This window comes from Lonchura striata, chromosome 2 (assembly GCF_050655825.1).
Source record: "Lonchura striata isolate lonStrDom1 chromosome 2, ASM5065582v1, whole genome shotgun sequence".
Lineage (NCBI taxonomy): Eukaryota > Metazoa > Chordata > Aves > Passeriformes > Estrildidae > Lonchura > Lonchura striata.
The window spans coordinates 151,712,698-151,725,299 of NC_140704.1; the positions used below are offsets into that span (position 1 = coordinate 151,712,698).

A 12,602-nucleotide genomic window follows, 5' to 3' on the forward strand; every position below is an offset into this window, starting at 1 on the left:
TCAGTCATCATCCACCTGGATGATGTCTCCCAAAGCCATCCTTCTAATAGACTGCCTCCTCACAAGAGAGGCTTCATCCATTTCCCTTTGCTTTGCTCCTCGTTCCTTCTGCTTTTTAGACACATTTTCAATGAGCTTGCTGGCATCACTGAGGGTTTTTTGTGTCCGCTGACCTGCACTTTTCTTTGTGCCTTCTCCCACACTTGCATCTGTGGCTTTTAAGGGTTTGGCTTTCCCAGTGTCTTCCTGCTGCTCTTTTGTGTGTCTTAATCTGAATCGGCGCCGAGAACCATTTTGGCAGGGGTCAGGGATGCTGTCAGGGCTGTTGGACTCTCCGTGCACATCAGACACCTGGAGAGTGGGGATTAATAGCTTACAGAGTGTCTTGGGAACTTCCTCAGCACCTGCCTGTTTAGTTGATTTAGAGGCTGCCTCTGAAGGCAAAATAATTTGGATTTCTCCAAGGGGTTTGCTGCTTTTAGGGGGTAGGGGATCATCTTTGTTCTCCAGATCAGCCTTTTCATTCAGCTTTATCTTTTGGAGGTTTGCCAGCTCCCCCTGAGCCAGATTCTTTACCCGTTTCACATGGGGTTCACTGTGCATGGCGTTGATCACCATCAGCTTCTGGGCAGCCATTTGGGCTTCTCTCTGGATGCTCATAATCTTTTGGAGCTGGGCTTCTTTTACTTCCACAGGGATCTCCAGAGGGGCCAACTTCACTGGTCTCTTCAGGGTAACGTTCTCTGTGCTACACAGCTCATTTGCACGATGCAGGCTGGGAGACAAAACTCCCTCCTTTGTCACCTTTTCTGGACACAATTTTTTGTCTCCCTGGCATAGCTTCTCTGAACTCCTTGGAGGTGGAGGCTGGAGATCAAGGTTTTTATGATCACTTCCTGGCTTCCCTCCCGCCAGGAGGAGAACTGAATTTTTCTCAGGCTGCAGGTTCACAATCGTGACTTCACTGACAGTGCAGTTATACTTGGGCTTTTCTTCAGCCATTGGAGCACTCTGAAAAAAAAAAAAGATATGGAGATCACTCTCTTACATTGTATTAATCCTCTGTTAGGTTTTTATGCAACTTGGTTTATGAAAACTTGGTGTCTCTTGAAGTGTACTTCTGTTAACCTTAAATCCTAATCACCTCCTTAAGCTGCCTTGCCCCAGAGTAATCCAAAATAAAGGGCAAATTTAGTCTGCATATCTAGAGAATAAATTAACCTGACAGCTGAGGAATCAGGGCTTGTCTCCTCCATATCTGTAACCAGTGCAACTTAAACATCTCCATCGCTCTTCCTACTCTCCCAAATATTGAATCCTTTCTAAGCAGTGAGAAGTGTACACTGCACTCACTAATTTAAAGGAAGTTTAGGACCTCTGTAAAACATGGAAAATAGCAGAGAATAAATGTTAATTTGGGGAAGCTGCTAGTTGAGGTTCAGGCATGAATCCTTCTCTTTTCTTCTGACATTCTGTGATCTGGGCTTTTGCATATACTGACATGTGCTTTATAGGGTAGAGTAAGTTCCTTCATTTCCACCAAAATTCTGCCTACTTTCACAAGGTATTTTACATAAAGAAGAGACCAACAAACTGATAATCATTTTATTCATGTTAATGGAAAATACCCTGAAATGAGCCAAGATGTTGTTCAGAATACTGTGGATATTGTTCTGTTTCAAAAATACTGTGTCTGGGGTATTAACTAAAGACACTGCTAAATGGCAGATGAGGCAAACCTGGAGTTATTTACTTGCCCTTGCTCAGAGAAATTTTATGGCTTGGCTGGGAAATAATATTAGCATCAATAACCAGTGATCATTATCATCAATAATATAAGAATCTCATGGTGTTTGCTGTTCAACTCTCTAGTCCTGCATGGGCATTGACAGGCCCATAGGCAGCATCAGGAGATGGGATCTGCTCTTGCTTCTGCCCAGACCAGGAAGTCCTCTTCCCTAAGGTAATTTTTAATTCCCACTCCAGTCTTTATACACACTATAGGTTTTATGGGAGAGACAAAAATAATATTCTTGGCTATATCTCAGTATCTCAGATTTCTAGCTCTTATTATCACAAAGATATGTTATTAAATTATAGTATTAACCTGGTTTTCATCTGGCAAATAAAGAACATGAGCTCCTTTCATCTTATCTAATTAAGTCTGTTTTGCTAATTCCTGTTCACTGTTATTGGTGGGATTTTTTTTTAAGTGTCCAAGCTTAGTATCATTGTAAATAAAAATGATACTCATCTTGCCCTTTCAGTTTCTTTTTGTTTTCCAGGAAAACATGTAAGCCTGCCCATGGCTCTGTAAATGTGAAGTGAAATAAAATAACCATAAATAGGTTCTTGTACTAAACTGTAGGCATATAAAGCAATGGGATAGAATTAAAGCTCTAATGCAAATGGAGATATGGAAGTGGAAAGGAAGAAAAGGCAAACAATGTAGTATCAATGCATTATCATTTTGGAAAATATTTTGATTAAAAAGATTTTTACTTGCCTTTAAAAATCTAGTGTCTGTCTAAATACCAGCCACCTAGCCCAACCTGCCTAGACAATGTATTTTTCTACCCAGGACCATTTTTTTGTTTTCATGCTGGTTTCAGATAATAGTGACCAAGTGATTGGTTCATTCTCTGCTGCACTCTTCTGAGGACAATTCAGACATGTTAAGAAAGCTTGGAGAAATCTTATACACTACCTAAATCTGATTGGAGTGCTAATGTTAATACACTTAAACCTCATCCAAGGCTCATGTGCAAGATAAGCTGCATCCTCTGTTCCCATGCACACATTACTCAGTACCTTCCAGAAATATCCATCTGCTATATATATACTCTCACTTAAAATTTAATTAAATAATTGGTCCAGTCTTGTGTAGGCAATTGCTCTGTGCCCAAAACTCCCTTTGTAGTCAACGAGAGATCCATATGAAGAATGACTACTTCAGGTCCTCTGGATCAAAGTACTATGATAGTGATATTATCAAAGGGACCACCATCCTTTATTTAGATACCACAACCTTCATGTAATTTAAACACTTTCCTTCCTGGTCTCAGCTTGCTGATCCTTCTGATATAAACTGCATAGTAATGGGACACCCGAAATAGAAGTACATTGCCACTATTTAACTAAATTTACAATATGCCCAGTGGCAAATTGGCATGTAGTGGTTTCAGATCTAGAAAACTTGGTGTGTCCCCTTTAACCAGGAATCTGATGTCCCTCTAAAGCCATCTTAGTATCCAGACTTACATCCCTAGAGATAGGTGTGTCTACTATTTGTAACTCATTTTGATTTCAGGAGTCTGCTCACTGCAGAACAATAAACACTTGATTATAGGCTAAAAGTGAGATTTGGAAGAGTCTTACAGAAACCTTGCACATCAGCTTGATGACTGGATGAAGAGAAGAGATTGAGCTGAGGTTCCTTTCTAGTATTGGTCCTCACCTGTGTTCTACATCTGATGAAATAAGACAGATACAAAGCAGCCTCAGGCACCCTGAGGTGTCCTGTTGGCATGCACCTGGCAAAAACAGGGAACCAAAGGGAGCCAAGCACTCAGCATGAATTTAGATAACCTGACAACCAGCTGGACTTCAGCCAGGAAGTCAATCTATCAGCAGGAAAAAGAAGCAGGTTGTTGTGCTGTCACAAAGCTCTGCAGGGCTTGAGATCCAAACCACTGTTTTATGCACGTCACTTCCCCATATGGCTCCAAAATACTTAACCAACTCAGTCCTGTCATGGATATACCTGCCAGGAGGTAATATTTGGTTGGTAGCATACATTTTTATAGATACATCATGATTGAAGGGAATCCTTTAAAAATCTGAAAGTGTTCAAGGTCAGGTTGGACGGAGCTTTGAGAAATCTGGTCTAGCAAAGTTGTCCTTACCAATGGCAGGGGGGTTGGAATTATTTTATATTGAAGGTCACTTCCAACCCAAACCACTCTATGAATCTATGATCTTCACTTCCTTTAAAAATCCCTCTTTTCTTAGTCACCCTCATGAGGTTTCCTCTCCTTGCTCAATGAAACCAAATTTGTAGTGCATTTCATAAGAGTTAAAAAAAAAGCAAGCACGTGCATAGGCACACACACAAAACTACCACTCTAAATCCCAAACTCTTCCTACATAACCAAAAGCTTTAATCTCATTGCTACAAGATAATCTGTAGTGATAAGCAGATGTTACACAACTCTGATGCTTTTCCTTCCCATCATCACGTGTATCAACTGATTGCTTCAGTTCAAATGGGAGGACAGAAATGCCTAAGAAAGAAAGTTCACAGATCAAATCCTCCAGCTTATCTGGCTGAAAGCTTCTCCCAGAGTGGATTTTATTTTAGTTCAGTTCCAAAATAAACACCAAGCCTTCAGTGTGCTTTAATTCTCCATGTGATGCCTGCAGCTCTGCTACTGAAAACCCCTCTGGCATGTGGAGATCCATTACACATGCTGTCATTCATCTGGGGAGAGAAACAATTCAGTTTAAACATCTAGGGATGAATGGCTTTGCTTCCACTGCAGATTGTGTATGTACAGTAAATAGCTCAGGTCATCATGAATGAACAATGCAGAAAACAGAGCCAGCACCTGAATAATTCCCAGAAAAGCCTTCAATATGCAACCTTGCACATTGTCAGATGGCATCATTATCACACCTGCAATGTCAGGGACTTAAATCATCATTTGCTACACTAGAAAAAAGTTAGAATGTTATATTGTCTGTGAGCCAGTGAGTCTGAGGAGGTCAGAGGGCCCACTGGGCTGAGAAAGATAAAACATGAACATGTTCATAATCATCAGTACTGAGCACAGTGCTAACATCACACCTGGCTCTTTCGGATCCCAAAACAAACAGGTACCAAGGTGGTCTGACTAAAGGGATTTCATACAAATAAATTCTTGCTGTTTTTCCTCAGTGCAGGATCCAGAGATAATATCTCGTTCTGTCACAATTCCCTTTACACCACTGCTATCTTAAAAGAGCAGTGACAGCGAGAAGAGTTTCAAAACAGAACAAAGAAAAGACATTTGAGTTCTCTGAAAACCAGCTCGTTATCAGGGAACTGGTTTCAAATCCCTTTTCCACCACAAGCTGCTCATGAGATGGAAGGGAAGAAGCTTTTCCCCTCTGTGACTGTGTTTTTCATCTGTAAATTTGTACTGACTCCCTCTCCTGAACCATAGGGCACTAGAGAGTTTAAGCTACTCAGCAACAGGGGAAATGAAGTGACATTAGCTTCCAAAACAGGTTCAATTCCAGGTAATGTAATTTTCAGAAAACAAGTGCTCTGTGAAAGGTGGTACCTGTTGAGTAATCAAAGCCTGAAAAAAAAAAATCTGTGATTACTGGAAAATTATGACAAGTACAAGTTTTGCTTGTAGAGGACTTGTTCTTACATTTTTGGTTTTATTTTGCAGATGAGTTAAGATTTGGGGCATAAACTAATATTTGCATTCATTAACCTGAAAGAATGCTTTGTGAAAATATTTCAAATTTGTTCATAAAATTTGGTGGATCTTAAGAGTAATTACCCAATTTTATACAATTTGGCATGCTCTTACTCCCAATGTTATTACTTTAATAGCTCCTCTGTAAATTCTTGAGGAGACCAGCTTGAGTTCTAGAAAACCCACAGCAGATTGCCCCTTGCAGGCATACTCAATTTCCAAATCATGGAGTCTCCAGATTTCCCATATGCCTCCCAAGCTTTACTGAGCATCCTCAGTCTTGGGAAGCTTCTTATTGGGATTTGCAATATTGCAGGAAAGAAGGGGAAGTGCAGAACTCCAGTCCTAATGACAAGTAAGTCATGTAAACTAACTTTTCCAACTTCCACCTCTAAATAGGGACATTGTTCCTTATTTAGATCACAACGAAAATTTATAGAAAATGAACAACTAATATTAGATTTCTAAATTCAGATTTAAGATATAAATAAATGACCTGTTTTTCAGCAGTAGCACTGGATTTGACTCCTTAAATTCAGCCAAATTATTTAATGATCTAGATTGTAACTCAAAATTTCAGCTTCAGCCTCAAAAATCTTAGCTGTTAGAATAAGGAAACAGATTTCCCAAAGTTCTGAGCACCTCTGAATCCCTGCCATCTCAACAAGACTGTGTGAGAAGTAAGGGCCTGTACATGCAGCTGGACCACTGCTGATCAGAGGGTGTGTGTCTGACATCACAGACAGCACAAGCCTAAATCTTCTCACTGCTGTGAGGGAAGAGAGGCAGAAATGAAAAATGCAGTATTTCCTGCTAACTACCAGCTCCAGCTTATGTTACATACCCAGAAAGATCACAGCATGAGCAGAACCTGCAGACAAAGAGATTGAGCTCTTCCCTTGCTGTTTTTTTTCTTAATTTAGGGCTTGGCACTATAAAATCCAGAGTGATGGAGCTATCTGCTGTGGTGGGAGCTCATGCCTAGGAATTAATGTGGTGCCCTGCCCTATCCCACTGATAACAGAGGCCAGCACCTCGGAGTCAGGGAGAGCAGCTCTGCCATCACTCAATCTGCCTGTTTTCTGGCTGCCACTCATCCATTGCACTCAGAAATACCCAGGGAGACAAGCACCTTTTCTCAGCTCTGCCAGGCAATATTTCATTCAGAACAGAAGAATGAGCATCCCTGTCTTCTGAAAAGGAGGTGTCAGCAGTGCCATTATTTTTCTTAAAATACATGGACTAGAAAATTCACTTCTTCAGACACCCTCAAGCCCACATATCCCATCTCTCCACAGAACTGGGGGCTCATTTCTCCTACCAGAATTGTTCCCTTTTTTTGTTATTTTCTTTGGCCAATTAGGCCGAAAGTGAAAAGGTGGGATGACTGCATGGTCTGGTAGTAAGGGCAGCTTTGGATGCACCCTTTGGCAAGGGCAATTTAATACAATTGGCTTCACTGCCAAAATCTTCTAGAATGTCCAGTTATAAGGCTAAAAGCTCCTCTTTCACTTTCTTACCCCTTGCTGCAACATGTTTTTTATCTTCACATCTCTAACAGAAGGGTTGGAGGTTGTTTCTAGCCCAGGATTGTCTCATGTTTTCACTAGGACTTGCTCCCAATGGGTTTCTTCAGGCTTAGTTTCATCATTCCCTGTAGTAGGAAAGGCTTTGGGGAGGCATTTGGGAGCAGTTTGAAGGCTGTGAACAATGGACAGGAGCCAGCTCTGCCCTCTTCAGCTGTGAGAATCCAGTCTGAGCTGGGTGCCTGAGGCACCTCCACAGTGCTGGAGAGGGACCAGCTCTGTGACAGGCTCTGAAACAGCTACTGCAGACATCACCTCAGACTGGGGGGTCACTCATCTTCCAGGAGATCCTGTCCCACTTCAATGACTTTGTGGCTCCAGTGGCTAAAGGTAAAGGAGAGAAGCTCAGAGCAGGGAGCCAGCAGAGCTCTGGAGCCTGCAAAGGAGACTCCAGCTCTTTATTGGCTGGGACAGGACATTAAACCCTTTGTGATAATTTTCTTATCCACATTCTATGGCTATTACTCACTTCAGACTCTCACTCCTAAAATACATTTTTCACAAGTTTCTATTAAACTGTGGGTAGCATATAGTGTTATACCAGTGTTGATATTAAAGCAGAATTACCTGCTAGTCCTGCTAATCCACTGATGCTTTGACAGCAGGGATCTTACAAATAGAGATTCTTCATGAAAAAATGATTAAATATGACCTGAAAGGCCGCAGCTTTCCAATTCCCTGAAAACTTACCTTTTCCTTGTTGAATGCTGTAGCATTTAAGGCCAGAAGAATCACCAACAGCCCATCCTCTGATCCACTAATGACATGGATGTTGAAGGATTTTGATGTCACTTTTTTTATCCTCAAGCCTATTATCCATCTCTTCTGCCTTTTGCTCTTCAAACAGAGGCTGCTTCAGAGGGATTGCAGTGGGCAGGCAGGGAATGTAGGAACTGTTCTACTTTTTGTATGGACTTAAGTCCACAGCCAGAGACAAGTAATTGAATATCTCTGAGCCTCACTATCAAGGGATGTCCCTTAGATATTCTATAGGAATTGGGAGTCTGTTAAATCTGCTGCACTGCTCGAGAAAATTGCTAGAACCTCTTCCAACCTAAATTTACCTCTGGCTTCAGCAGGACATGTTTGGTGTATTCCACTCTGCCCAGTGGTCCCAAAGTGCTGCAGTGTTGCTCAGTTCCTGTGCTCTGATCTGGGAAGGGCTACATCTCAATGACACGTGGATCCCTGCACCATTTGGAGACTGCTGTAGGATGTTCCAGATGGTATGCACAATTCATTAATCTATGTCATGAAAATTTAATTCATATGAAGGTAGTAAATTGTTTATGAATAAAATAGGCAGGACTAATACATAAGCATTCAGGGCTGAATCACACCAGGATACAGGCACACGCAGCTCACAGTGAACTCAGCTTTTTGGCTGTTACAACAACAATCAATTGAGCAGATTTATTAAGTGCAGATACTCTGTATTTGGGTAGAATATGCCAACACAATAGCTGCTGCACTGTTAAAACAACCCACCCCTCCCCATAGTCATTTTAACTCAATCTTAAGAATCCAGCAGTGATTGAAGAGAGAAAAAAACCATAATAATAGAGAGAGCATCTAACAGCCTGGGCTTGCTGCTGCATTTGCATTGACGTCAGAGCAAACAAGATTAAATGAAGGCAAGCACAGCTACAGAAATGTGACCTTAAACACAGCCTCAGAGTTGCAGATGCTGCCAAAATCTTAGCTGTAAGTCCACCTGGCTGTCTGATGCAGGCACAGAGATAAAGTCTGTGAGGAGCAGCCGGAGACCCCAGCAGCAGCTGGCACGGGGAGAGCTCGGGGCACAGAGCCATGGAGAGGAGCCAGGGTGGGGCAGGAAGGATGGAGCTGACACCAGCCTCCACAAGGAGCCATTGGGGCTGGCAGAATGTACAGCAGCCTCTAACTGCTGGGGTTGCTTCAGTCCCGGCCAGGATTAGGGAAAAGATGTAAAAAGGTTTGATCTCATTTTCCCAGTCGCTCATTCTCTTTCCCTTTGCCCACTGTAACCTTGGCACTTTTGAGATCCAGTCTTGGAAAGCCAAAGTCACAGAGAGAAGCAGGCCTCTGGGAACAATGGTTAATGGCACCTTCTAAAAGCTGAGAACAATTGCTGAGAAGTTTGTTTCCATAGGAGCAAAGCCCAGTCAAGTCTACTCAATCAAAAAAAAAAAAAAAAAAAAAAGCATGATTATGTGGTGACATTGCCAAAATCTGAACCACTGTTCACTGAAGAAAACCACAGAAAATTATCCACAGCCAATAAAAAAACCTCTCTGGCAAGAGAGCATCCCTTCAAAAATCCTAAGCAGGGAGATCCCAACCTCCACAGACACTATGATTTAGAGTAAATGAAAGTATTTATTTTGATTTAAAGGATGGGATCACCTGCTGTGCATAATTTAAACCTCTCAAAACCAGACTGACACAGGGTATAGAAGATTTAACGACTTCACTGGGTCTGACTGCTCTTAGCGTTATTTCACTTTACATTTGCCACAAAAGAGATTCCTTTTTGGATCTGTGAGGTAAATAAAGCACCTCTCTAAAGATTCAAATGGAATCAACCAGAACAGCACTTTCAAGCTGTTTCCCCAGTTTGGAGAAGATAATCCAAACACAAAGATAAATCTTTTTTATGTCTCTGTATTGATGAGTTGTTCAAGCCCACAGAGAGAGCTTTCGCAGACAAGTTATGTTGTAGGACCTTCCCCAGTCAATTTGTCTCAGCTGAAGGAAACTGGAGATAGTTTATCCGTGAGCTACTGAGAATTAAATTTTTATCCAATTTCCTCCTTAAGGTATCTACAGACAGCTGGATAATTTTGTGTCACCTGCAGTTTGGAGTCCATAATAAAACCAGGTAGGTTCCCTGGTGGGGGTAGAGATGCAATATTTAAACTTAGCCTAATGCAGCCTAAACTAAGCCTGTGTTACACTCAGAGCTCCAACCAGATGCTCCTATTATGGGCTAAGCAGAGTGCAATGAGGAGCTAAAATCCCTTTCCAAATTTTGTCCTTGTGCTGTACAGAGTTCATGGGGGCTTACTGCCTTTCTGGTCTTGTTCCAGGCACAACATTCAGCCAGTATTTTTGGGAAGTGCAGAAGCTTTTGAAAGCCTCTTAGATCAGATTTCAGGACCCTGCATCACTTTCTGATCTCAGCCTAAAGAAAATGAGAGAGTTGCCATGTTAAGTTGTTTGGTTTTTTGTTTTCCCATGCAGCTCAGTTTTTACCTCTGCAGAGATATTTGGCTTGGATAGTTCTGGGTTAGTAAAATCCAATAAATCTATAATCTAACCAAATATCATCAAGCAATTATTCCTCATCCTTCAGAGCCCAGGGATCTAAGTTGTGTTATGCTACCTAGCTTATTACTAAAGGTCACTGAAGACTCCATGGATCCTTCACTGCATTTCTTCTCTCTTTGACATGTCAAAGAGCTATTGTTGCAAGAATTGCAACTGGTCCTGTTTTAGGACCAAAAATCTTTGAATATCCCATGCAGAATTTGCTGATCCTGCCCACATGGATCACTGGTGCTGTCCTGGAGACACTTAATGTACCATTGAATGGCACAAAGCAGCAGTTTTTATTTCTTCTGAATCATGAGGTATGAGATCTTGGCACTTGTGACTTGTGCTTTTAAGCCTTTTCTAGTTCATCAGCCAAGAGGTGCTTTTCTGATTCAACACTTAGCAGCTGACTTTACTTAATTTGGAAACACAAACAGACCCTTTGCTTCACTCTGACTGTGTGTTTAACTCTTGGCCAAAAGACAATCAACTTCAAAACAGACAAAAGCTGCTTGCAACTCCAGCACTGACTTCCCACTCTGTCTCCTGACTTACAAGGAATCATGTTATCCACCAAGCCTGGGAGCATCTGAATTTTTATGTTGGTGACGTTACAGTGACCTTGCCAATGAATAGGACACCCTTACTTGAAGATGCCCCATTAGTCCAAGTGTTCATGTGGGAGGAAAATCTATTCATTTCATTGTAAAATTTCTGAATTCAGCTTGCCAACTCCATAGGAATACAGAAAACTGTACTTAATCTCCCACTATTTTATTTATTCTCTTCCTTCTTATTACCATTTCTTTGCACTCAGGAGTCAGGATTTAAAGGAAAACAGCTTTTCTCATGGAAGTTAAACAAATCTCACTGCACAGGACAAACAAATCCTGGAAAAATATGAGCTTTCCAGCACAATTCCAGGACTAAGGCAGCTGTGGGCTTCTCCAGGTAAGCTGCTGTCCCTCGAAGGCACAAGGACCTTTTTTGCTAAGTGAGCTGGTCACAGAGACAATTTCAGCTCTCCTGGAGAGTACAATTTAAAGTTACAGCTTTTCCAGTATGTTCCATAACACCAATCCAGGTAATTACATTATCCATAGGTTTGAAGACCCTCCTAAAAATTTGGGATTGTTCTGCCCTTCCACTTAGTAATTCATCTCTCAGTTAGAAATCTTTCTGTTCACTTTGGTGGGTTTTAGAAATAAACCAGCAAGGAAATCTTCAGTATTATCTAAAGTCACAGAGCTACACTCTGGGAAATCCTTCCAGATCCCAGCAGGCCTTGATTCTGCTCCTTTTTATAATCAGTGATGGTACTGCCCTTGATTTCAACAGGGGGAGAATCAAGATAGGGATTGTTTCAAATCCACTGGGACAATTTGACAAGTTGTATGTAGTCTTCACCCCATTTTATGTGTGGCTTAAGGAAAAAAGATACCTCCCACACATATTCTTCTTGGGCATTCCACATGCTCCTCAGCTGATATCCAGTGAAGCTCACTCATTGCATATGTGCAAACAGCCCATTGAAGCATTCTTAAAAGTGAAGAAAAGTGAATATGAAGCCTGTCTCTGTTCAAAATTCCATACAAGGCCTCAAATTCAAGTGTTAGTAGAGTCTTGTTTCCTCCTGATTTTCTGAAAAAACACAGGGTTTTCCTCATCAGTAGAACTGTGCACTCATTAGTCTCCCTAGGATGAACGTCTTTGGTCTGTTAAAAATATTTCTGTCTATACCAACAGTTTTATTTTCAGCTTCAAAAGTCACCCAAACCAGCACTGTCTCCCAAAGACTCAGATGCTCTCTCAGCACTGTTTAGCATCTCATCTTGCTCCTAGCTCATGGACCTTGAGTCTCAGGTCTGTGGCTCTCCTTGCTTTATCTCACCACAACTTCTGTTCCTGATCCCTGTAATTACTTGAGAAGGAGGCAATTTCTCCCTGTAAGACTTGGAATGCTTTTGGGATTTGTTTTCTCTGCTGAGAGGTGCAGTGGGCTCCCTTAGCCATCAAGGTGGTGTGTCTTGGCACACCCACACATCTTTTGTGTGCCTGTATTGCTTATTCTAATTCAGCAGTTACTGTTTTATCTAGTCAGAGTGCTTTGAAAGGAAAATCCTATCAGAGCAGAATGGGAAAGAAGTTAAAGCTATTAACAGCAGATTCTTAGCGGTCAGGGGACAGAAGGGGAGCTCTCTAATAATCTTCAGATACATTTTCTTTCTCATAGGCTTGAATAATAACTAAATAT

At 41.5% G+C, this 12,602-nt stretch overlaps 1 protein-coding gene across 1 annotated transcript; it reads right to left on the minus strand.

Moving 5' to 3' along the window:
- LOC146768488 (uncharacterized) lies at positions 1–7,112 on the minus strand. Its single transcript, XM_085561714.1, has one exon. It carries the CDS (start codon positions 1,000–1,002, stop codon positions 1–3), a length of 1,002 nt encoding a protein of 333 aa, XP_085417840.1. The 5' UTR covers positions 1,003–7,112.
- Positions 7,113–12,602: the final 5,490 nt, after the last annotated feature.

What these genes read in the sequence shown, in the direction of transcription:
- LOC146768488 (XM_085561714.1), bottom strand. Translation starts at nt 1,002, where the DNA reads ATGGCTGAAGAAAAGCCCAAGTATAACTGCACTGTCAGTGAAGTCACG.